Source organism: Halichoerus grypus, chromosome 8, assembly GCF_964656455.1.
Source record: "Halichoerus grypus chromosome 8, mHalGry1.hap1.1, whole genome shotgun sequence".
Lineage (NCBI taxonomy): Eukaryota > Metazoa > Chordata > Mammalia > Carnivora > Phocidae > Halichoerus > Halichoerus grypus.
Window position 1 is genome coordinate 54,227,981 of NC_135719.1, and position 26,898 is coordinate 54,254,878.

The window sequence follows — 26,898 nt, forward strand, 5'->3', positions numbered from 1 at the left end:
GGTGCGGGAATGAGGAGCCAACAAGGGATGTGGGACGTTCAGAGGTTATAGCAGAGGAAGCCCCTACTAACAGTGTAGCCAGAAGGACAAAGCATTAGCAACTAGATGGGCCCTCAGTGCCTGAATTATACATAGCTTTATTTTCTAGAAATGATAAGATGTAAATTCTTCCGCCAGTATCTACCTGGCTCTCCCTTCTATCAGGTCTTTGCTTCTCAGCAAGGCCTTTTCTGGCCATCCTGTTTCGACTTGTACCCCCTCTCCTCGCGCCCCCCACCCCTGGCCCGGGGAATCCCTACCCTGTGCCCTTGCTGTATCTTCCTCCAAAGCTCTTACCATCATCTGACATACTTGGTATTTTCTTGCTTGCTCATCTTCTCTCCCCACCCCCACCTCACCCTGGAATTAAAATCCCATAAAAGTGAAAATATTGGTCTGTTTTATGCACTGCTATGGCCCAGCCCGTGCAGAAATGGTATTAAATCACTATTATGGTTACAGCCTGTGTATCATACTACCGTACTTATACCCCTGCCAATCCCACTTCTAACTTCTCTGGCACTCTGTTTTCTATTCCAGAAAATGAGGGGATTGAGGTCAGTGACTTCCAAGGGCCTTTCCACTGAGGCGCTCCATGGTTGTGGGTTCTTCCTACTGAAACAGATTCCCTAGGAGTTTCTATTCTGTCCACGTGGAGGCAGCAAAGGCCAGCGAATCTCCGGGGAGAGGGCGTGGCAGGGATGCCCAACATTGGTGCTCCCCTGTCTCATCTCAAAGAGGAGTCAGATCTTTATTTGTGTCCCAAACTAGTTCCAGGAAGAATTAAGTCACAAGTTTGAAAATTAAACGAAGCGTTGCAATTAGGGATAAAAACAGACCAGAGACCATCTAAAGCAATCAGACACTCTGGAGGTAAGCTAATTACAATAACTGAGCACTGAATTTAGTTCCAACTTTTAGATATCTGGGCAGGGCAGCAATTAGGGTGAGGTGAGTGAGGCATTCTCTTCAAATGCTAAATGTAAGGAGGGGAGCAGCCAAAATCCTGTCATCAAGACAAATAATATGTTAATACAGTATTTCTAAAAATCTGTATTAACAATGACAAAAGAAAAATCCACAATGTACAAAATGTCAAAAATTTAAAATTACATGCGACATGTACGTAGGAGCACAGTTTTCTGTTTGGCCTCAGTTCCACAATGGAACTCCGCACAATATGGTTGAATCTGGTCTTTAAGTTTTGAAATTTTGTTCATCATGCAATTTGTTTGCATTAATTTTGATCTTAAAAATATTGTGTTAACACGTTATCTTAATTACAGACTTTTTGGCGTCCCTTTTAACTTTCCAAGATGAGTGCATCACTTTGCCTCACCCTAGTCCCAGGCCTGACAGATCCCCCTCACTAGGGAGCCTCAGAATCACTCAAGAGGTCCCCTGGCCAGCAACCCTTTGCCAGTCACATGCCTTGAACGTCCTGGTACGAGCCTGGCAGACACGCAACACACAGCCCCACCCCTTGGCTGACACTCTGTGGCTCTTCCCCTGAGTCTGGCACCAGCCTCCCCATCCTTCTCAACACAGTGCTCCCCGAAGCAACATCTACTGATCAGAAACAGCAGGTAAGACAAACCCTTATAAAGATCTGCGAAATCATCTCTAACGGGGACAACTGACACAAGATTGTAGGGATGAGACAGAAGGAAAGTTCCAGGTCCAAATCTCATTCTAGGCTGATGGATAAAGGTACAGAACTTGGACAGAGCCATCAATTGAAAGAGCCAGGAACTCGAGGCCAGGGCTGTCAGATAGAATTTTCTGCAATAATAGAAATGTTCTGCATTTGCACGGGACAATGCTATAACCACTAACCACATGCGGCTCTTGAGCACTTGAAATGTGGCTAGTGCAACCGAGGAACTGATTTCTTAAATTTATTTAATTCTGATTCTATTTAAATTTAAATGGGCTAAGGGCTACTGTATTACAGTGCAGTTCTAGATCAGCGATTCTCAAATTTAACCTGCAGTAGAATCATCAGCAGGACATGTTAAAGCCAATTGCTGAGCTCATCTGAGTACCTGATTCAGGAAGTCTGGCATGGGGTTGTCAGCTTAAATTTCTAACAAGCCTCCAGGTAATGCTAATGCTTCCTGTCTGGGCATACTTTGAGAACCACTGAGCTAAACAGTATTCTAATTCCACATAATTGTTAGATATTGAACAAATCACCTTATGTGTAGGTGTTGTCTTTCTTGCAAAATGGTAGCCTAGACTTTGATATGGATTTGCATTCAAATCCCTGCTCCTCCATAATTAGCTATATGAGCTTTATTTCATTTCCCACTTCTATATACAGTTGACCCTTGAACAATGCAGGGGATTAGGGGCACCAATAACCCTCCCCCACCTCCCCTACATAGTTGAAAGTCTGCATTTAACTTTTGACTTCCCCAAAACTTTACTAATAGCCTACTGTTGACCAGAGGCCTTACTGATAACATAGTCAATTAACACCTATTTTGTAAATTATATGTATTATATACTGTATTCTTACAACAAAGTAAGCTAGAAAAAAGAAAATTTTATTAAGAAAACCATAAGAGAAAATACATTTACAGTACTGTATTTATAAAAAAAAATCCACATGTAAGTGGGCCTGTGCAGTTCAAATCTGTGTTAGTCAAGAGTTAACTGTAATATTAGTTAACAACTTCTCCCTCTCTGCTTCATCCACAAAATGGAAATAATAGTACAAACCGAATAGGGTAATTACAAAGATTAAATGGGATAAGGTATATATGCCATTCAGTATAAGTTGTTAAGATCATGTCCTGCTCAGAAAATGTATTAAATGAGATTATATATGTGAACATGTCATTTGTAGCACAAGAAATACACATTTCCACAAAATCGTTCTGTCAAGATTACCCAGTGCTGGGGGCACCTGGGTGGCTCAGTCGGTTAAGCGTCTGCCTTTGGCTCAGGTCATGATCCCAGGGTCCTGGGATCGAGTCCCGTGTCGGGCTCTCCCTCTCCCACTGCCTGCCACTCCCCCTGCTTGTGCTCTCTCTCTCTATCAAATAAATAATATATAAAAAATCTTTAAAAAGAAAAAAAAGATTACCCAGTGCCAGTACATCAGTTTCCTATTGCTGCATATAACAAATTGCCCCAAAATGTAGCAATTTAAAACAACAAATACTTATTATCTCAGTTTCTGTGGGTCAGACATGTGGGCATGGCTTAGCTGGGTACCTCTGATTTTAACATCTCTCAGGAGGGTGCAGTAAAGCTACCAGGGCTGCAGTCTCATCTGAAGGCTCAACTGGAGGGCTAAGGAATCCACTTCTTTTGTTTTGTTTTGTTGTTTGTAAGACATATGTATATTTTGGGGCACCCAGGTGGCTCAGTTGGTTGGGCATCCGACTCTTGATTTCGGCTCAGGTCGTGATCTCAGGGTCATGGGATTGAGCCCTGTGTCAGGCTCCATGTTCAGTGGGGAGTCTGCTTCTCTCTCTCTCTCCCTCTTCCCCTGCCTGTCCCCCCAACTCGCTTGCTCTCTCTCTCAAATAAATAATCTTTAAAAAAATTTAAAAAATGAAAATGGTTAAACTAGTAAAATGTAAATATATCTTTTTTTAAAAAGATTTATTTATTTTAGAGAGTGGGGGGAGGGGCAGAGGGAGAAGGAGAGGAAGTCTTAAGCAGACTCCCCACTGAGCATAGAGCCCATCGTGGGGCTCAATCCCATGACCCTGAGATCACGACCTGAGCCGAAACCAAGAGTCAGATGTTTAACCGACTGAGCCACCCAGGCGCCCCTAGTTTAACCATTTTTTAAAAAGATTTATTTATATTAGAGAGCACACAGAGGGGAGGGGCAGAGGGAGAGAAAGTCTTAAGCAGACTCCCCGCTGAGCGCAGAGCCCAACACAGGGCTCGATCCCACAACCCTGAGATCACAACCTGAGCCGAAACCAAGAGTTGGACACTTAACCAACTGCACCACCCAGGCATCCCTAACCATTTTTAAATGTATAGTTCTGTGTCATTAAGTACATTATGTGCATTAAGTACATTCACATTGTTTGCAACCATCACCACCATCCATCTTCAAAACTTTTTCCTTTTCTCCAACTGAAACTCTGTACCCATTTGATACTAACTCCCATCCCCGGCCCACCCCCAAGCTCCTGGCAACTATCATGCTACTCTGTTTCTATGAATTTGACTCTTCTATGTACCTCATACAAGTGGAATCATACAACATTTGTCTTTTTGTGACTTATTTCACTAAACAAAACGTCCTCAAGATTCATCCATGCTATAACGTGTCAGAATTTCTTTCCTTGTTATGGCCACATAGTATTCCATTGTATGTATATACATTTCCTTATTCATTGCTTCCACCTTCTGGGTCTTATCCCACCCATCGTAGCCTTCTCAACACTGGCCCCTCAGTGGATGCACCTCATTCCAGGCTTAGTCCTGGGAAGCCACACCTGCTCCAGAGATGAGCCTGACTAGCCTGAGGATCTTTCCAGAGCTTCCCCACATTCAGGGACTGTCCCCATTCTGGTCCTGTCCACTTATCTTTTCATCCAGGCTCTACTGCTCTTCTGTGTCTCAGGCTAGGATACCACTTTCTTTGGAGGATAGAGTCACTTCCCATAAATGATCCCAGCAGGTAATGGGATGCTTTGAACCAAAACATGGATCCCCCCATATACATTGCTATGTTACACCACCAATAGCTCCCCTCCCATACCCCATATTTGATCACCTAATACCCAATATTGCATTAAGTACTTCAGCATTTCAAAAATTGTAACCTAGCTGCCTCTTTTAAACAATTATAACTTCCATTCTGCAGATGAGAAAACTGAGATTCAGAAAGGTTAGGAGAACTGCCCGAGGTCACACAGCTAGAAGAGGACAGTGACAGAACTCCATCTCGTTACCATTGAGTTTCTAGGATGTCATGAGTGGTTTGTGGGTTTTTTTCAGGCCGAGAGCCAAGTGGGATAAGCATGGTTTAGAGGGAATCATTCTGTTCTGCTCTGCAATCACCCAACGTAACTCCTCTCCCAGTGCACAGAACCGCAGTCCACTGCAGAGGACAGACCAAGCACAGGGCTTGAAATGCCTGGGACCCCTCAGTCCTGTGGCACCAACTGGCCCCACCTCCTTCGCCTCCACCGATAAACCAGAGGAAGACCTCTGACTCAGGTGAAGCTACTGAGGTGTCCCTTGTAGGTGTTTGGAACTGGGACATTAAAAAGCAAAGGGACTCTGATGGTGGAGCTGTAAGGTCCTGTAGAGATGGGGCTGCAGGTGGTGGCCTGGCGAGTCAGTTACGCGGGAAGCAAGGATGTATCTTGAGAGGTAGGATAGCGACATACCGGGTAGGTGCCCAGACTGTGGAAGCAGTCTGCCTGGTGTGAATCATGGATCCCATTTTTCTCATCTGTGAAACGGGAAAGCGAACAGCCCTTGCTGCTGCCATGAATGAGTGAACACACACCTCCGAGTCCACAGCACAGGCACACAACACACACTAGCAACCACCAGCTGGCGTGAGTCCAGACACGAGAAGGCACGGCTGCCTCGGAGACCCCCAAGTGGAGCAGCTGCCCGTGACTTTCCAGTTCCCAGTAGGTGGCCTCACACCAAAATAGTTTTAAATTTAAAAATCATACACCATGTTTATTTGGAAATTTTATTCTTTTTATTGCAAATTTCTGGTAAAGGAAAGAACACGGAAGCTGATCCTCATTTAGACTTTGGTCATAAGAGTGCGCTGTGGCTCAGTGGCTTCCAACCTGAGTGGCCTCTGAATCGCCCGGGGGCCTTCAATGCCTACGGATGCCTGGGTCCCACCTCCCAGAGGTTCTGGCTCGGCTGGCCTAGGGCGCAGCCCAGGCATCAGTAGCTCTTTGAACGCCCTGGGCGATTCCAGCATGTTGCCAGGGTGGAGAACCCTTGCCGGAGCTCATGACACGAGGTTGGCAGCATCAGAAGCACCTGAGCAATTTCAGCGGACAGCCAGCCGTCACCTGCTCATGTCAGCCCTCAACCTGAGTCCAGCTGGCCCCCTGTCTCCCCCTCTCCCCACGTGTCCCATGTGCGGACTCTTCCTCCTCCAGAGGCCACAGAGGAGAGACGCTGGAGGGGGCGTAGCTCTCTGTGCTGTGGCTTGTGCTTCAGCAGGGAAAACTGTCCTAGATGTGCTTACTCTATCACAAAAAAGAAATTCACTTTCTGATTGCAAAAGAGCATTCACCTTTGTTTTTTCATTGTTAAGTGGAAATCATCTTCCTACATACTGATGCAAAGATTTGTGACAAAATTAAGGAACTACATGTTGGATGACACATTCCTTATATGATTTCTCAGGTCCAAATTTTTAAAGAATTTTTGTCCAGCCATTGAAGGTAAAATACTATGAACTTTAGCAGCATATTTTATATGGGTAAACAGTAATAGCCAGTTACATATTTCATTTATGATTTATCCTAAAAATAGAAAATGTTTTAATTTTCCTGAGTCCTTGGCAAACAAAAAACAATTTTTAAAAAAATTTTAAAGAATTGTTTTCCTTTTCCTGGGCACCCTCACAGTTTAGAACAGTGTGCGTCTCACCACTGGTTTGTACGAACACAGGTGAACAATTTCACTGGTGCCAATTTTCAATGACTAATCAAATATGGCGATTGAAAAGAAAACACCCATCATCTACAAAGCTGCTCAAAATGAAAGTTTCTTGACAGTGTTATAAATGCAATATCAATTTGATTCTCTGTCCATACAAAAGTATGAATTTCTATTTCATTAATACTACTGAATGATTAATGTCTTAACAGTGATAAAATTTTTAAACATTTAAAAATTACATAGGATCCCATTTTTACATCATAATTCTGATGTATTATCATGCCTTCTATTTTGTCCGTAAAACTTTTAGAGAATACAGTGCATTGACGTGGTAAAACCAAGGCACAAGAATACAGTTACAATAAGTGTATATAAACCTTAGCACTTTGTGCCAATTTTGGAAACATTTAGAGAGGAGATCATAAAGCCTGAAAAATTCTCACATCCTATTATAATTAACAAACAATTAATTGTGCAATAAACAGACTATTAACCACCATTCCATTATTAAATATATGGCTATCACTATACAGGCTGTGGATAATTGAAAAAAGTTTTCAATATTAAAACCTGGTATAAGTAGGTGGTCGATGTGGATATGGTGCCTTGCATTATCTAGATAACTGTCTTAAGTTTCCATTTTAATTTGCAATGTATATGGAAGTTACCAATCTTCAAGCTATTTTCATTACATAAATGGTGGCAGGGGGTGGTTTTCCAAAAGTTAAATCCCTTCTCCCTACAAAAGACAGAAGATTTACAAGATAACCATATAAGAAATGCACAGATAACAATAATAAAATCCAAATATGGACTAAAAGGTTGAATTCTAATCTACCAGGACATTCTCTTAATTTAGGGTGAGGAGCAACACATTCCTGTGACAATTCATTAGTTTCTTAATTAAAAAAAAAAAATCACCATGACATTTTTCAAAATAGTAAAGTCTTGGCTAGAGGGTCAAGCATTGAAGGAAAGTCGTTAAGTCTTTTCATTCATAAAATGAAGGGGATAAAAGCTTTTCCAAATCTAGGGGCAGGGAGGATATTCCATCAAATTTAGAGAAATGGAATAAAGTGGTAAAAATTGTACTTAATACTTTTAAAGAAAGTGTTTTTGAGACTCAAGGTAAACATTCAGACCCATGAAAACACATTGCTTGGCACATGCACGCCATGAATAGAACACTCCTGAATGCGGTGACAGCCTAGCTAAGGAGGTATCCAGCTCTCGGCCCACTGGCAAAACCACTTGTGAGGTCCTTGTCCCAGCTCCCTTCACATGGGAGCCTCTGGCTTCTGCATCTGCTGGATTTGCTTTTGCAGCTGGTCCTTGTCCAACTTCATCTTGGCTTCAAGAACTTGCCTGAGGGATCCTATGCTTTCATAGATGGCTGTAAATCCTTTAAGAAGAGGTAAATTTCACAAGAGTTAATATTAAAAAACAATGCTGTGTCAAATTCTACAGCATATAGTAACAGTTGATTTGGGCAAAAATTATCAATAGATGCTAAAACTACTAGAGTAAAAGTTTGAGAGGGAACAGGATAGTTACACAGTTTTATAGTATCTCCCTACAGATTACTTTCTAATTACAAAGGGAGAAGGGAACTATCACAATGGAGAAATCTGGCAGATACCACTTTAACCAAGGGATCGGAGGTAACGTCACCAATACCAGGAGAAACTAACATCACATACCCCTGATAAGGTTCCCTGACACGTGAGGGACACACCGCTTCTGTGGCATTTCTGTCCAAAATGCACAACCTGAATCTAATTAAGAGGAAGCAAACAGACCCAAACTGAAATTCCACAAAATACTGGCCTGTATTCTTTAATGACGTAACATCACCAAGGAACTGCTCCATATTAAAAGACACTAAATAAAGAAACATGATAACTAACTATGCTGTATGATTCTGGAATAGAACCTAGACCAGGGAAGGTCTGCTATAATGGAAATAATGGTGAAAGTGAAAATTGAATATTGAAAAAAATTTCATTAATATTTCATTGGACTATACTTATTTAAGAGAATGTCCCTGTCCTTAGGGTATATTGATTGAGATAATAAAGGAGTAAAAAGGCATCATGACTTCTGCAACTTATTCCCAAATGACTTAGAGAAAAAAACTATATTTACACACACACACACACACACACACACTCCCATCACACAATGAGATTAATTTCACACAATGAGATAAAATTTCCAAAATGTTAACAATTGGTTAGTCTCTATGAAAGATGTATAGCATTTTTGGACTATTCTTACAGTTTTTCTAAACTTGAAATAACTTCAAAATAAAAAGCAAAACAAAAGAAAAAATTCCCCATCAAAAAAGCATTTCCTATTCTGTATTTCTATGGGTTTTTAAAATACATGTTTAAAAGGTCTCATCTTCATTAGTAAATTTAGAATTTTCTCTCAGGGGCATCTGGGTAGCTCACTTGGTTGGCTGAGTGTCCAACTTTGGATTTCAGCTCAGGTCATGATCTCAGGGTCATGGGATCAAGACCAGCCTTGGGCTCCGTGTTCAGCACAAAGTCTGCTCTAGAGTCTCTCCCTCTGCCCCTCCCACTCATGCTCTCACACTCTCTCTCTCTCTCTCTCTCTCGCTTTAAAAATAAATAAATAAATCTTTAGGGGGAAAAAAAGAATTTTCTCTCAGAAAATTTTCTCTATTGGCAATTCATGTCATATAAGGAATAAATATTACTTATTAAAAATAACGGTCTTATTGAATAGAAAGATACAACATGTAAAAGAGTAGGTGACAAATCAGCATGTATGGCATGAGCTTTCATTCAAAAAAGCACATATATGTATAAAATGATATATATAAAGATGACTTCTGGGTGAAAGAAGTTATGAGGATTTAAAAAATATTTTGTGCTTTCTTATTTTCCATTAAGAAATACATTGTTTTTAGAATAAGAAAAAGTAAATCTTTTTATTTTTAAAAAGCTCATATGTCCTTCTTATTAGGTACTGAATATTAACCACCTCAATGGCATGTTGAATAGAAGGGAATAAACTGCCCCAGGGAATGATGCAAAGTTAAACACTGATGAAATATTCACATACCATATTCTAATAGCCCCAAAGACAAAGAAAGAAAATTCATTTTTATCTTCACAAGTTCTTCAATGCATAAATTTAACTGTGACTTCTACTTATTTTTTTTTTTAAAGATTTCATTTAGTCATTTGTCAGAGAGAAAGAGTGCACAAGCAGGGGGAGCGGCAGGCAGAGGGAGAAGCAGGCTCCCCGCTGAGCAGGTAGCCCAATGCGGGACTTGATCCCAGGACTCTGAGATCATGACCTGAGCCGAAGGCAGACGTTTAACCAACTGAGCCACCCAGGCACCCCTGTTACTTCTACTTAAATAAAATAATAAACTTTTGGTAGTGACAACAAAACTATTCTTGGGATAACAAACTACTTTTATTTCCATGTTGGCCAAAGTAGATTCTGCAGAAGAAAATTATGGAATCACAGAACTGGAAGGAGCTAGGAGATAATGCAGCGCCCCTCGTCACACTGTAAGACTGTCTTGTCTTTCCCGACCATAACCAACCAGCCACCACTTGAATACGTTCAGTCACAAAGAGTTCTCAGGCTCACAAAGCCACCAGTGTCTTTTTAGGACCTGTTACCTGAGGATACTCCTGCCTCATGTTGAATTAGACTCTGTCTTCACGTAACTTCCACATACTGGGTCCAGGACTGTATTCCTAAGCTCACAGCGTAAGTCTGTCTAACCCTTCCTTTATATGCGACAGTACTTGAGACCTGGAAATCAGCTTTACCACTTTCTTCTAAACAAATGTGAATTAATGGGGCCTGTTGACTTTTGAGAGGAGGAAAATCATTTGCTGCCATGGTAGCATACTGCCCGAGGTATAAAATAAGCCTTCAAAAGCCGCTCTAAGATAGAGGTTCATTTCTGAGGCATACTGATTGTGGCTATGAACATTAATGAACCCACAGATGGCACTAAAGAAAGTGCACATCAGTTGCAAACTGAGCAAATTTCGTTTGTGTGCCCGTCTCTCGTGATGGCTTTCCATGTACTTGGAATTGAAACAACACTTTAGTTCAATACAGTACAGCTACTTAGAAAATCACCTAAGGACATTTCACTGTGATTACTGTTAGCCGGGTTCACAGGCAGTTGCAGGGGGATGCTCATTAATTGGTTTTCAGATCCCACTGAAAATAACCCATGAGCGGGAGTCCAAGATGGTGGAGGAGCAGGAGACCGTAGTTTCGTCTGGTCACAGGAATTCAGCTAGCTAGCTATCAAAACATTCTGAACAACTGCAAACTCAACCAGAGAGCTAAGAAAAGAATACCTGCAACTCTACAAATAGAAAAGTGACCACTTTCTGCAAGGTAGGAGGTGTGGAGAAGTGAATCCAAGGCGACATATGGGAAGATAGACCGCGGGGGGAGGGAGCCTCCATCAGCCAGCTACCGGCAAGCGATAGAGCAGCGGAGCACAAAAACGGAACTTTTAGAAGTCTGCTCTGGTGAGGGATGTCCCTGCCTGAAAGGTGCTCAGGTGGGGAAGTGGGGTGGAATCCTAGGTGGGACAGTGTGGTCTCAGGATCCCTGGGGTCACAGAAAGAACAGGGGTGCCTGAGTGCAGCAGAGCTCCCAGGCATCAGAGCAGGGAAGCCGGCTGCAATCAGCAAGCCCAGGAGTGGGCTCTCAGCTCGGGGTTGCCATAAACCATGAACCGTGGCACAGTTGGGCGACTGCTCTCCAAGCAGGGACCCAGGAATTAGTGAACAGAGGTGAGACCCCTCTTCCTTCACTGGGAGAAGCGGCATGAGTGCATGCCACAGGGGTTTGCAGGGTTCAGAGACTGGAAATGGGGTCATGTGCCTGAGATAGAAAGGCTCAGTCACAGGCTGGGGGAGCACAGAGAGCAGATGGAGACCAGGGAGACAGGAGTGATCAACTGCTTTTCCCTGCGGGCACACTGAGGAATGGGGCCCTGAGCTTCCAGTTACAGGGCTGGAGATTGGAGGCCACCATTTTCATTCTCATTCTCTAAAGCTGCACAGAAAGCCTTCAGGGAGCAAAAGCCATAGAGAGTAAACAGGAGCAGATTACTTAGCCCAGCCCCTGGCAAGGGCGGTACAATTCCACCCCGGGCAAAGACACCTGAGAATCAGCATAACAGGCCCCTCCCCCAGAAGATCAGCAAGAACATCTGGCTAAAACAAGTTTACTGGTCATAGAGAATTGCAAAACTCCAGTGCTGGGGGAATATAGTATATAGAATTCATTATTTTTCTCCCCATGATTCTCTAGTCTTTCAATTTTAATTTTTTTCCTCTTTCCTTTTTCAACCAATTTCTTATTTTTTTAAGATTTATTTTATTTATTTATTTATTTATTTATTTATTTATTTGCCAGAGAGAGAGAGAGCAAGCACAAACAGGGGAGGCGGCAGGCAGAGGGAGAAACAGGCTTCCCGCTGAGCAAGGAGCCCAATGCAGGACTCGATCCCAGGACCCTGGGATCATGACCTGAGCCAAAGGCAGACACTTAACTGAGACACCCAGGCATCCCAACCAATTTCTTATTTTATCAACTCATTTTTTAAATCTTTTTTAATTTTCATTTTTACAGTTACATTTTATCCTTTCATTGTATTTAATTTTATTTTTGTATATATATAAGTTTTTCTTTCTTTACAATTTTGGGATGCAGTTTCTTCTAACAAACAGACCAAAATACACCCAGAATCTAGTGTATGGCTCTCTCTTCACTGTCTGATCATATTCTTTTTTACTTTTTTTTTTTTTTTGTTAAAGTCTTTTTGAATTTTCATCTTTACATTTACATTCTATCCTTTCAATGTATTTAATCTTATTTTTGTATGTATATAAGTTCTTCTTTCTTTTCAAGTTTGGGATGTAGTTTATTCTAATAAACTGACCAAAATATACTCAGGATATGGTATAGTGCTCTCTTCTGTTCACCTGTCTGCTTATATACTTTCTTTTTCTTTTTCCCTTTTGGTTTGTTTTGGTCTTTTAATTTTCATTTTTACAGTTACATTATATCCTTTCATTGTATTTAATTTTATTTTTGTACCTATATAAATTTTTCTTTCTTTACAATTTTGGGATCTAGTTTTCTAACAAACAGATCAAAATACACACAGGATCTAGTATATTGCTCTGCTCTGTTCACCTGTCTGATTATATTCTTTTTTAAAAATTTTTCTTTTTGGTTTTGGGTCTCTTCTGATTTGTTTAGCATATATTTCTCTGGGGTCGTTGTTGCCATTTTAGTATTTTGTTCTCTCGTTCATCTATTCTTCTCTGGACAGAATGACAAGACAGAAAAACTCACCCCCCAAAAAAGAACAAGAGGCAGTACTGACTGCCAGGGACCTAATCAATACAGACATTAGTAAGATGTCGGAACTAGAATTCAGAATAACAATTATAAAGATACTAGCTGGCCTTGAAAAAAGCACAGAAGACACCAGAGAATCCCTTTCTGGGGAAATAAAAGAACTGAAATCTAATCAAGTTGAAAAAAGGCTATTAAAGAGATGCAATAAAAAATGGAGGCTCTAACTGCTAGGATAAATGAGGCAGAAGAGAAAATTAGTGATATAGAAGACCAAATGATGGAGAATAAAGAAGCTGAGAAAAAGAGGGATAAACAACTACTGGATCACGAGGGGATAATTCGAGAGATAAATGATACCATAAAGCGAAATAATATTAGAATAATTAGAATCACAGAAGAAGAGGAAAGAGGTGGGGGAGTGCAGAAGGTAAACTGGAGCAAATTATAGTTGAGAACTTCCCTAATCTGGGGAAGGAAACAGGCATTCAAGTCCAGGAGGTCCAGAGAACACCCCTCAAAATCAATAAAAATAGGCCAGCACCCCAACATCTAATAGTGAAACTTACAAATCTCAGAGACAAAGAGAAAATCCTGAAAGCAGCTCCAGACAAGAGGTCCATAACCTACAAGGGTAGAAACATTAGATTGGCAGAAGACCTATCCACAGAGACCTGGCAGGCCAGAAAGGACTGGCATGATATATTCAGGGTGCTAACCGAGAAAAATATGCAGCCAAGAATACTTTATCCAGCTAGGATGGCATTCAAAATAGAAGGAGAGATAAAAAGCTTCCAGGACAAACAGAAACTAAAAGAATTTGTGATCACTATACCAGCCCTTCAAGTAATATTAAAAGGGATCCTTTAAGCAAAGAGAGAGACCAAAAGTAACAGAGACCATAAAGGAACAGAGACAATATACAGAAACAGTGACTTTACAGGCAATACAATGGCACTAAATTCATATCTTTCAATAGCTACTCTGAATGTCAATGGGCTAAATGCCCCAGTCAAAAGACACAGGGTATCAGATTGGATAAAAAAGACTCATCAATATGTTGTCTGCAAGAGACTCATTTTAGACCCAAAGACACCTCCAGATTGAAAGTGAAGGGGTGGAAAATCATTTATCATGCTAATGGACATCAAAAGAAAGCTGGGTGGCAAGCCTTATATCAGACAAATTAGATTTTAAACCAAAGACTCTAATAAGAGATGAGGAAGGACACTATATCATAATTAAAGGGTCTATCCAACAAGATCTAACAATTGTAAATATTTATGCCCCTAAAATGGAAGCAGCCAATTATATAAACCAATTATTAACAAAATTAAAGAAACACATCGATAATAATACAATAATAGTAGGGGACTTTAAGACCCCACTCACTGCAATGGACAGATCATCTAAGCAGACAATCAACAAGAAAACAAGGACTTTGAATAACACATTGGACCAGATGGACTTCACAGATATATTCAGAGCATTACACCCTAAAGCAACAGAATACACATTCTTCTGGAGTGCACATGGAACGTTCTCCAGAATAGATCACATCCTGGGTCACAAATCAGGTCTCAACCAGTACCAAAAGACTGGGATCATTCCCTGCATATTTTTGGACCACAATGCTTTGAAATTGGAACTCAATTACAAGAGGAAATTTGGTTAAGAACTCAAATACATGGAGGCTAAAGAGCATCCTACTAAAGAATGAATGGGTCAACCAGGAAACTAAAGAAGAATTTAAAAAATTCATGGAAACAAATGAAAATGAAAACACAACTGTTCAAAACCTTTGGGATGCAGCAAAGGCGAGGGAAGTATATAGCAATACAAGCCTTCCTAAGAGGGAAGTATATAGCAATACAAGCCTTTCTCAAGAAACAAGAAAGGTCTCAAATACACAACCTAATCTTACACCTAAAAGAGCTAGAGAAAGAACAGACAATAAAGCCTAAACCCAGCAGGAGAAAAGAATTAATAAAGATTAGAGCAGAAATCAATGAAATAGAAACCAAAAGAACAGCAGAACAGATCAACGAAATTAGGAGCTGGTTCTTTGAAAGAATAAGATCAATAAACCCCTGGCCAGACTTATCAAAAAGAAAAGAGAAAGGACTCAAGTAAATAAAATCATGAATGAAAGAGAAGAGGTCACAACCAACACTGAAGAAATACAATTATAAAAACATATTATGAGCAACTATATGCCAACAAATTAGGCAATCAGGAATAAATATCCATTTCTAGAGATGTACATACTACCAAAACAGAAACAGGAAGAAACAGAAAACCTGAACAGACCCATAACCAGCAAGCAAATTGAAGCAGTAATCAAAAATCTCCCAACAAATAAGAATCCAGGGCCGGATGGCTTCCCAGGGGAATTCTACTAAACATTTAAAGAAGAATTAATACCTATTCTTCTGAAGCTGTTTCAAAAAATAGAAATGGAAGGAAAACTTCCAAACTCTTTCTATGAGGTCAGTATTATTACCTTGATCCCAAAACCAGACAAAGACCCCACCAAAAAGGAGAATTACAGGGGCACCTGGGTGGCTCAGTCGTTGAACATCTGCCTTCGACTCTGGTCATGATCCCAGGGTCCTGGGATTGAGCCCTACATCGGGCTCCCTGCTCAGCGGGAGAACTGCTTCTCCCTCTCCCACTCCCCCTGCTTGTATTCCCTCTCTCACTGTCTCTCTCTCTCTGTCAAATAAATAAATAAAATCTTTAAACAAACAAACAAAAAGAATTACAGACCAATATCCCTGATGAACATGGATGTAAAAATTCTCACCAAGATACTAGCCAATAGGATCCAACAGTACATTAAAAATATTATTCACCACAACCAAGTGGGATTTATTCCTGGGCTGCAAGGCAACATCCACAAATCAATCAATGTGATACACTACATAAATAAAAGAAAGGATAAGAACCATATGATCCTCTCAAAAGACATAGAAAAAGCATTTGACAAAGTACAGCATCCTTTCTTGATTAAAACTCTTCACAGTGTAGGGATAGAGGGGTATATACCTCAATATCATAAAAGCCATCTACAAAAAGCCCACAGCAAATATCATTCTCAATGGGAAAAAACTGAGAGCTTTTCCCCTAAGGTCAGGAACACAGCAGGGATGTCCACTCTCACCACTGTTGTTCAACATAGTACTAGAAGTCCTAGCCTCAGCAATCAGACAACAGAAAGAAATAAAAGGCGTCCAAATTGGCAAAGAAGTCAAACTCTCACTCTCTGCAGATGACATGATACTCTATCTGGAAAACCCAAAAGACTCCACCCCAAAATTGCTAGAACTCATACAGGAATTCAGCAAAGTGGCAGAATATAAAATCAATGCACAGAAATCAGTCGCATTTCTATACATTAACAATCAGACAGAAGAAAGAGAAATTAAGGAGTTGATCCCATTTACAATTGCACCAAAAACCCTAAGATACCTAACCAAAGAGACAAAGGATCTGTACTCAGAAAACTATAGAACACTCATGAAAGAAATTGAGGAAGACCACAAAGAAATGGAAGAACGTTCCATGCTCATGGACTGGAAGAACAAATATTGTTAAAATGTCTATGTTACCTAGAGCAATCTATACATTCAATGCAATCCCTATCAAAATACCATCAATTTTTTTTCAGAGCTGGAACAAATAATCCTAAAATTTGTATGGAACCAGAAAAGATCCCAAATAGCCAAAGGAATGTTTAAAAAAAAAAACAAAAAAACTGGTGGCATCACAATTCCAGACTTCAAGCTGTATTACAAAGCTGTAATCATCAAGACAGTATGGTACTGGCACAAAAACAGACACATAGATCAACAGAACAGAATAGAGAACCCAGAAATGGACCCTCAAATCTATGGTCAACTAATCTTCGACAAAGCAGGAAAGAATACCCAGTGGAAAAAAGACAGTCTCTTCAACAAATGGTGTTGGGAAAATTGGACAGCCACATACAGAAGAATGAAACTGGACCATTTTCTTACACCATACACAAAAATAGACTCAAAATGCATGAAAGACCTAACTGTGAGACAGGAATCCATCAAAATCCTAGAGGAGAACACAGACAGCAACCTCTGTGACCTCGGCCGCAGCAACTTCTTGCTAGACACGTCTCCAAAGGCAAGGGAAACAAAAGCAAAAATGAGCTATTGGGACTTTATCAAGATAAAAAGTTTTGCACAGCAAAGGAAACAGTAGACAAAACCAAAAGACAACCAACAGAGACGATATTTGCAAATGTCTTATCAGATAAAGGGCTAGTATCCAAAATCTATAAAGAACTTATCAAACTTGGTAAGAACAATCAAGAAATGGGCAGAAGACATGAACAGACATTTCTCCAAAGAGGACATACAAATGGCCAATAGACACAAGAAAAAATGCTCAACATCACCTGGCATCAGGGAAATACAAATCAAAACCTCAATGAGATACCACCTCACACCAGTCAGAATGGCTAAAATTAACAAGTCAGGAAACTACAGATGTTGGTGGTGATGCAGAGAAAGGGGAACCTTTACACTGTTGGTGGGAATGCAAGCTGGTACAGCCACTCCGGAAAACAGTATGGAGGTTCCTCAAAATGAAAATAGAGCTACCCTACAACCCAGCAATTACACTACTGGATATTTACCCCAAAGATACAAATGTAGTGATCCAAAGGGCCGCCTGCACCCCAATGTTTATAGCAGCAATGTCCACAACAGCCAAACTATGAAAAGAGCCCAGATGTCCATCGACAGATGAATGGATAAAGAAGATGTGGTATATATATATAATGGAATATTATGCAGCCATCAAAAAATGAAATTTTGCCATTTGCAACAATATGGATGGAACTAGAGGGTATTATGCTAAGTGAAATAAGTCAATCAGAGAAAGGCAATTATCATATGCTCTCACTGATATGTGGATCTCACCGTTATGATCTCGCTCATCTCAAAACAGATGAACATAGGAAGAGAGGAAAAAATAAAACAAGACAAAATCAGAAAGGGAGATAAACCATAAAAGACTCTTAATCATAGGAAATAAACTGAGGGTTGCTGCAGGGGATGGGGGTGGAGGGATGGGGTAAATGGATGATGGGCATTAAGGAGGGCATGTGATGTAATGAGCACTGGGTTAGTTATATAAGACTGATGAATCACTGACCCGTACCTCTGAAACTAATAACACATTGTATGTTAATTAATTGAATTTAAATAAAAAACATTTAAGGGCGCCTGGGTGGCTCAGGCGTTAAATGTCTGCCTTCGGCTCAGGTCATGATCCCAGGGTCCTGGGATGGAGTCCCGCATTGGGCTCCCTGCTTCTTCCTCTCCCACTCCCCCTGCTTGTGGTTTCTGCTCTCGCTGTCTCTGTCTCTGTCAAATAAATAAATAAAATCTTAAAAAAAAAATTTTTTTTTTAAATAAAGACTAACAATTAAAAAGAAAAGAAAAGAAAACCCATGAGAGTCATCTGCTTTTTGGCCTACCAGCGTCAACTTCTGCTTTCATTTCCTTCATGTCCTCATTCATCTGTAACTCCAACTTGCTGATGCGCCCATGCACTTTCTCCTCTTCTTGTTTTGTTCTCTGCACTTCCATATTCTTCTTCTGACTCTCTTCTATTTTGTCAAGTCTGGCTGACATCTGGCTGAGCTTCTTCTCCATGTCCCTTTCACTGGCTCCCTGAGATCGTGAAAAGAATTGCACCTGGTTATTCCAAAAAGAAAGTCTGTCCTGCACCTGCATTGTCATAGTATCATTTAACAACAATCTGCAGGGAACAGAATTGCAAAGGTGGCTTGTTGCTCACTCAAACATCCACTCTTCCCTGTTTCCTTAACAGACCCCCGATTTTCAGCTGGGTGTAAGCTCACCCAGAATTAAGACTACATTTTCTGCTGTCTCCTGAGGTTAGTGTGGCCATAAAGATGAAGTTCTGGCCAATGAGATGTAAGTAGAAGGGTGTGTGGCAGCTTCCAGGAAAAGCTAAAAGGCAGCTGAGACCTATCTTTGCCCCTTCTGTCTTTTTTCTGTTCCTGAAATTCAGACGTAATGGCTGGAACGCTAGTGGTCATAACTGAACTATGAGAACAAGGGTCACTCTCTAGAACTGGCAGAGAGTTGAGCCAGAAGAATTGTGGGTTGCTGAGAACTGATAAGCTATCATATCAGCCCTGCATTCCCTACCCCCAGACAGCTTTTCTGTGAAAGAGAAGTACGATGCTATCTTATTAAAGCTACTATTATCCTGGGGTCTACTGTTAGTGATTAACCAACCCACATGTAAAAATAAACACTCATCCAAAGACACAAAGCCTACAAATGTAGTAGTATGAATCTAAGTAAATCAATCAGTAGATCTGATAATATATGGGAGAATGCTTAAAGAAATATTTGAAATATTAAATATTTTCTTTTCTTTCCAACATGCCTAGTTTTTATGGGAATCTGCGTCTGCGTGTAAGCTTTGGAGGCCAAGACTATAAACACTGAGCTGTAAGTGGGCTATTGCCTGACCTAGCTCTCTTGATGTTATACAATGCAGTCTGCATGGAGAGCAGCTCAGCCCTGAGAGACAGCAGTCAGAGATGCAAACTGGACCAGATGCTTCTGCTCCATCAAAGTCCAACAGGAGGAAGCAGTTCAAGAAAAGAGAAGAGAGAGGAAGATGGTCAGGCTAAGTCACCAAACCAAAAAAAAAATTTTTTCTTGCCAAATACCAGTTTCAGAGCCTACTGGTTTTGAATACTCTACATGCAAGGCTTTCCTGATGGTTTTTGAGCAGTTCTGCAAACCTTCATTCTCTAGGAGAGTGGGGTAAAAAGAGAACAAAAATGGAGAAGAAAAGGGTAGATTTTGTTGACATGCTTCCCCGTGACTCCGCATCCTGTGGTTATAGTGTGATGGAAGGGCCTAGCGGGAGAAACCTAGTCGACATTGTGTTTTCCAGATGATGAAATTCAACCGAACTAGGATGAAGTTTGTAGTTAGTTCTACTTAGAAATGCAGGCGGACAATTTGGTTCATGAAGGTCTTGACTTAAACTGATCTTAGCTGAAAGTGCTGAAATTTTCTACTTTGCCTTGGTTGACCAAAACAAGTCCAAGCGCTCCCTTTATAACGAACACAGAGAAAGAAAAATTCTAAGGCAAGAAACAACTGAGCAGCTTAATGTGGTGCTAAATCAATCAATGCTAAATTGCTAGGGATTATTCACAAACATTGCAGGCCCCCGCCAAATAACTTTACTATATTATGCTGTACATCAATACCTACACTGTTTTCCTTAACAACCAAGGAAAGCTGATCGATTTTCTGTAAAAGTTCTTTCTCTATCCGTTCTTGTTCCTGTTGCAACCAATTCCGTGCAGATAAAATCTCATTACTGAGTTCCTCAATCGTACCTTTAAATCTAAAATAAGAAAATCAGCAAGTTAGATGTAAAACAACTGTAAAATTACATCACACAACCTCAGTCTCTGGCTATCAAATTTCTCATAAATATGTCAGCATTAACCTTGGCTCCCTCAGAATTACAAGCTTACCTTCCCTTAGAATTGCCCTTAGCACTAAATCGGGGGTAGGGGTGGGGGGCAGGAAGGAGGATACAACAGACAAGCTCCTGATAATACTACTGGTGAGGAGCTGATGGGGTGGGTGTGGAGGTGTCAGAGTGACACACAGCTATGCCAGGTGTCACCTTTGCCTTCACAGGATCCCCGGTGCTCCTGGCTCAGAAAACATCCTTCGCGCCTCCTCTCTTTCCCTAGGCTCTTCCTCCTTCTCCCTGTGATCTCCCAGGACTAGAGCCTCACTGCCTTTTCTGGAATGTTCACCAAATTGCTCTCGCCCCATAGAGATATTTCCTAATTTAAACCAAAAAGCAAATTAAAAGGAAAAGAAAAAAAAAAAAAAGAAACCCATCCTCCATTTCTCTGGTCCTCACCCTTCTCAAATACCTTAAGATAGTACTCCACTCTTGCTACCTCCCCTTCATTACTTTTGTATTCATTTTATTATGAAATGGAATAAAAGTAGGAAAGAACATATGACTTAAGTAATAATAGTAATAATAAAATAGAAGACCCTAATTATCTGCTCTGTTTTCCTCTTCTTTCCTATTAAGAAATCCTCAGATGTGAGCTGGGTCCATGGCTGCCTGACCAGAGACTACATCCCCAGCCTCTCTTACAGCTAGATGTAACCATGTGACCAAGTTGGGCAACAGGACACATGTAAGAGTGGCAGGTCCAACTTCCTGGGTCATGCCACCATAAAAAGCTTCTGGGCCTTACCTGGGCAGGAAGCCAACCCCCAGCCCCATGCAACTGTGGAGCTCAGCCGGCAGCTCTGCCTGACCAGGAAGACCACCCACAGACCACCGCAACTTTAATGCATTCATTATTCTAACAGTGTTTTGATGTAGTCTTTAGGGTTTCTCTATATAAGATCATACCATCTGTAAACAGGGATAATTTTACTTCTCTTTTTCTGATTTGAATGCCTTTTATTCCTTTTTCTTGCCTAAATGCCCAGCCTAGGACCTCTAGTACTGTGTTCAACAGAAGTGGGGAGAGTGAGCACCCCACCTTGTTCCTGATTTTAGAGGAGAAGCTTTCAGCTTTTCACCGCTGAGTAGTAATTGATTTTAATTATCTATGGGCTTGTCAATATATGGCCTTTATTATGTCAAAATACATTCTTCCTATACCCAATTTGTTGGGAGTGTTTATCACGAAAAGGGTATCAAATTTTGCTTCTTCCACATTATTGAGATAATCATATGATTTTTTCATCCTTCATTCTGTTAATGTGGTATATCACATTTATTGATTTGCATATATCAAACCATCTTTGCATCCCAGGGATAAATCCCACTTGATCATGGTGTATGATCCTTTTAATTTGCTGTTGAATTTGGTTTGCTAGCATTCTGTCGAGAGTTTTTACATCGATGTTCATCAGGGTGATTGGCTTGTCTTTGGTATGAGGGTAATGTGGGATTTATAAAATGAGTTTGGAAGTGTTTCCTCCTCTTGAATTTTTTGGAGGAGTTTGAGAATGATTGGCATTAATTCTGCTTTAAATTTTGGTAGTATTCATCCATTAAGCCATCTGGTCCTGGGCTTTTCTTTCCTGGGAGGTTTTGGATTAGTGATTTTCTGTTTCTTCCTGATTCTGTCTTGATAGGTTCTATGTTTCCAGGAATTGGAATCCAGGTTTGGATCAGATTTTCTGTTTCTTCCTGATTCTGTCTTGATAGGTTCTATGTTTCCAGGAATTTATCCATTTCTTCTAGTTATCCAATTTGTTGGCATATGATTGTTCATGGTAGTCTCTTATGATCCTTTGTATCTCTGTGCCATCAGTTATAATGTCTCCTCTTTCATTTATAATTTTATTTGAGTCTTCTTTTTTTTTCTTGGTTAATCTGCCTAAAGTTTTGTCAATGTGGTGTATCTTTAAAAAAAAAAAAACCCAACAATTAGTTTAATTAATTTTTCCCATTGTTTTTCTACTGTTCTCTATGCTCTATTTCATTTATTTTTGGCCTAATCTTTATTATTTCCTTCCTTCCGCTATTTTTGTGCTTAGTTTGTTGTTTTCTAATTCCTTGAGATATAAATTTAGGTTATTTATTCAAGATCTTTCCTTTTTCTTAATGTACGTATTTATTGCTGCAAACTTTCCTCATAAAACTGCTTTGGCTGCATCCCATATGTTTTAGTACATTGTATTTCCATTTTCATCTATTTCAAGAATTTCTAAATTTCCCTTTTGATTTTCTTTGAGCCATCTGTTGATCAGGAGTGTGTTGTTTAATTTCCACATATTTGTGAATTTTCCAATTTTCCTCCTACTATTGATTTCTAGTTTCATGCCACTGTGGTCAGAAAAGGTACCTGATATGATTTTGATCTTCTTTATTTTCTTAAGACTTGTTTTGTGAGCCACGCCTGGGTGGTTCAGTCGGTTAAGCATCTGCTTTTGGCTCAGGTCATGATCCCGGGGTCCAGGGATCGAGCCCCACGTCAGGCTCCCTGCTCAGTGGGGAGCCTGCTTCTCCCTCTCCCTCTGCCTACCGCCCCACCTGCTTGTGCTCTCTCTCTGTCAAATAAATAAATAAAATCTTAAAAAAAAAAAAAAAGACCTGTTTCGTGACCTAACATATGATCTATCCTAGAGAATATTCTATGTGCACTTTTTTTTTAAAGATTTTATTTATTGGGGCGCCTGAGTGGCTCAGTCGGTTAAGCGTCTGCCTTCAGCTCAGGTCATGATCCCAGGGCCCTGGGATCGAGCCCCGCATCGGGCTCACTGCTCAGTGGAGAGCCTCCTTCTCCCTCTCCCTCTGCCTGCCACTCTGACTATCTGTGCTCTCTCTCTCTCTGTCAAAAATAAATAAAATCTTTTGATTTTATTTATTTTTGACAGAGAGAGAGAGAGAGAGAGAGTGTGTACAAGCAGGGGAAGCAGCAGGCAGAAGGAGAGGGAGAAGTAGACTCCCCGCTCAGCAGGGAGCCCGATGTGGGACTCGATCCCAGAACCCGAGGATCATGACCCGAGCCGAAGGCAGACGCTTAACCGTCTGAGCCACCCAGGCGCCCCTCTATGTGCACTTAAAAGGAATTTGTATTCTGCTACTGTTGGATGGAAAGTTCTATATATGTCTGTTAGGTTTCTAGTTGGACAGGGCTTCTGCTTCTGCTCTGAGGTCAGGGGGTGGGGGGAAACACTGGCATTCAAGCAGGGCTGCTGGCTGGGCTCCCTGGCCAGATGGGGCTGCTGGGCTAGGCTACATGATCAAACAGAGCCACTAACTGCACTGGGCAATTACCTCTGGTTGGCTGAGGTCTCAGATTGTGTTCCCTGGCTGAGCAGTGCTGCTCTTTGGACTCCATGATTAAGGGCTGCAGGCTGAGCTCCACGACTGCACCTGATCGAGTGGGATCCCAAGCTCTGCTTTCCAGACAGATGTTGCTACCGGCTAGCCTCCAAGTTCAGCTGGCTTCATGATCAGACAGCGCCTCAGGCTACGCTCCACACCTGGGCAGGCTTCTGGCTGTGCTGCAGTATGGACGGAGGTTACTGGCCAGGCTCCCTGGTCAGGTGGGGCCAGCAGCGGTACCTCACAGTTGGGTGGGGCTGGCGGCTGGGCTTTGCCATCAGGCAGAATCACCTTCTGGGCTTCATGGTTCAATCACCTTCTGGGCCCCAGTCTATGTTCTGTTTTGGGGAGGGGTTACTGGCTGGGTTCCCTGCTTGAGCAAGGCTGCAGGCAGTGCTCAACAAGTAAATGGGACTAGTCTGGGCTCCACTTGCTTGGCAGGGCTGTAGGCTGGGCTCTGGAGCTGGGAAGTACTGTAGGGTGGGCTCCAAGGCCGCCTGGGGTCACTGTTCAGGCTCCCTAATCAGGTGGGGCCAGAGGTTACAGCTTTTATTTTCAAAGATTATTATATTTTCTAGAAGTTCTTTTTGGTTGTTTTCAATTCTCGCTGATCATTTTTGATAATCTCTCATTCCTTAGTCATACTTTTAAAATGTGTGTGTGTGTGTGTGTGTGTGTACTCATAATACAAATGTCTCACATACAAATGTCTGTGTGTACACATATACTTATTTTATCCAATAATTCCCATATATGCAATATTTAACTGTCTGAATCCTCTTTTTCCTGTTTCTTCTGACTCTATCACTTATGTGGCTTTTTTCCTTGTTTTCTTTTACAATTTCCAATTATATACTTGTATTCCCTAGAACTTCATCTGTTTGTGGGAAGCCTTGAAGACTGAGTATTTGCATTTGCTTACACCATGCATCTCAGGCCACTGTGGCCAAACAGGATTATTCTGAGAGTAAATTATCCACTGTGGTTTTCTTCAAGCTGCCTGGGTAATGTGAATTCTAGCTCTAAATCAATATAAAGGCTGTATTGTGGGGGCAGCTGGCTGGCTCCGTCAGTAGAGCATATGACTCTTGATCTCGGGGTTGTGAATTCAAGACCTGTTGGGTGTAGAGCTTATTTTAAAAATAAACAAAATAAATAAATAAAGGCTGTATTGTGGTCCTGAATTTTCAAGGAATATCTTTTATCCCTCTACCCAGAGCCAAGATTTAGACAGGTGAGTTTCCTTAGGCTCTCTTTGTGGAATGGGTTTTTTCCCTACTTCACCCAAACAGGGGTTTACCTTTTGGGTCCCCAATCTGACCTTCTGCCCCAGGCTTTGTCCCCTCTCCCCTGTGAACAGCATTTGTGTCTAGACTTCTAGACTTTAAGTTGTAGGAAGAAAAACAAAGATGTTCATGTCTGCTGACTAGTAATATCTCCTAAGGAAGTAATTTAGAGAGGAAAAAATACCAAGATGTTTATTTTTTTCCTCTGTGATGGAAGGAAGAGGATTGAAGAGATTTTTTTCTGTACTTGGCAAGCTTGTAGGATCTATGAGAAGTGGTGACATAACTCAATGATTATATAAATACAGATAATTAGAGGAAAAGAAACATGCTTTCCATAAGAGAATTCCTGTTAACTCAGCAACAACCCTGAAACAGCATTAAATATGGTACGATGAGATGTAAGAACCAGGAGGATGATTAATTTAAAATTTCCACACGTCTCTAACACAGTTCTGTGCTGAAATCATCTTTAAAAAATATATTAAGTCAAATACACACACACACACACACACACACACACACACACAGTGACTACTGGCTCTGCTTTGGCAGGAAAATGCCAAGCTCATGAAGATTCATGATAGGAAAAGATGGATGGTTTTGTGACTGAGCAGAAGGGCAGATGATGAGCTTCACCGTGGGCAAGTACAGTTTAAAGCATCACTGTAACAAAAAGGGAAAGTATAACCCATTATAGGGTGCCAACTGGAACGCTCACAATCACCCTAGCGCACACCTCTCCCACCTGCCCTACTGCAACCACGCCCCCAACTGATGTCCCCATCTCTGCTTCGGCCTGGTCCATTTTCCGATTGCCACCAAGGCCATTTAAAAATAGTATATAAATCTTATTCTCTCACCCCATCTGCCCCAAACCCCGCAGCAGCTCCTTACTGCACTAAAGCCAGAGACCAAAGCCCTGCATGTGGTCTACAGGGCCCTGCCCCAGGCCCGCCTCCTCCCCAGCCCCCCCCCCCCCCCCCGCTTCCCCTCTTTACCTAGTGAAGTTCTTACCTCCCTCTTTACCTAGTGAATTCCATTCATTCTTCAGCTCTTACTTCAAGCACTGCCTCCTGAGGAAGGAGGCCCCACAACCAGGCCTCTGTTATTCGCTCTCAGAGCGCCACTGTATTAGCTTCCTGCGGCTGCGATGACTAATTACCACAACTTGGTGGCTTATTCTTTCATAGTTCTGGAGGTCAGAGGTCTAAAATCAGTTTCACTGGACTAAAGCTGAGGTGCGAGCAGGGGTGGTTCCTTCCGGAAGCTCTCGGGGTGGGGGTGGGGGGGCGGTTAGAATCACTGCCTTGCTGTTTTCAGCTGCTGGTGGCCCCTTCCTCCCCTTCGAAGTGCATCACTCCCATCTCTTCCTCCATCATCATGTGCTCTTCTCTCATGACTCTGCCCCTCCTGCCTCCCCCTTACAGACACTCCGGGGGTTACATCAGGTCTCTGCGGTAACCCAGGGTAATCTACACAGCCTAAAATCCTTAATCACATCTGCAAAGTCCCTTTTTGCCAGATAAGGTAACATATTCACAGGGACTAAGACATGGTGATATTTGGGAGACAATTATTCAGCCTACCACATCCATGTACCTTTCCTTCAAAGCGATGGCCACCATTAGTAATAATATAGCTTACACTC

At 41.4% G+C, this 26,898-nt stretch overlaps 1 protein-coding gene across 3 annotated transcripts in view; it reads right to left on the reverse strand.

Moving 5' to 3' along the window:
* Positions 1 to 2,567: 2,567 nt before the first annotated feature.
* Positions 2,568 to 26,898, reverse strand: part of FAM81A (family with sequence similarity 81 member A) — a 128,900-nt gene continuing 104,569 nt past the window's right edge. For all 3 annotated transcript variants that reach the window (XM_036107063.2, XM_036107062.2, XM_036107064.2), the window contains 3 exons: positions 20,349 to 20,484; positions 18,560 to 18,755; positions 2,568 to 8,062 (listed from right to left, as the gene is read on the reverse strand). In XM_036107063.2, coding sequence (XP_035962956.1) covers positions 7,938 to 8,062; positions 18,560 to 18,755; positions 20,349 to 20,484 — 457 coding nt within the window. In that variant the 3' untranslated portion in view covers positions 2,568 to 7,937. The remainder of the gene's footprint in view (positions 8,063 to 18,559; positions 18,756 to 20,348; positions 20,485 to 26,898) is intronic.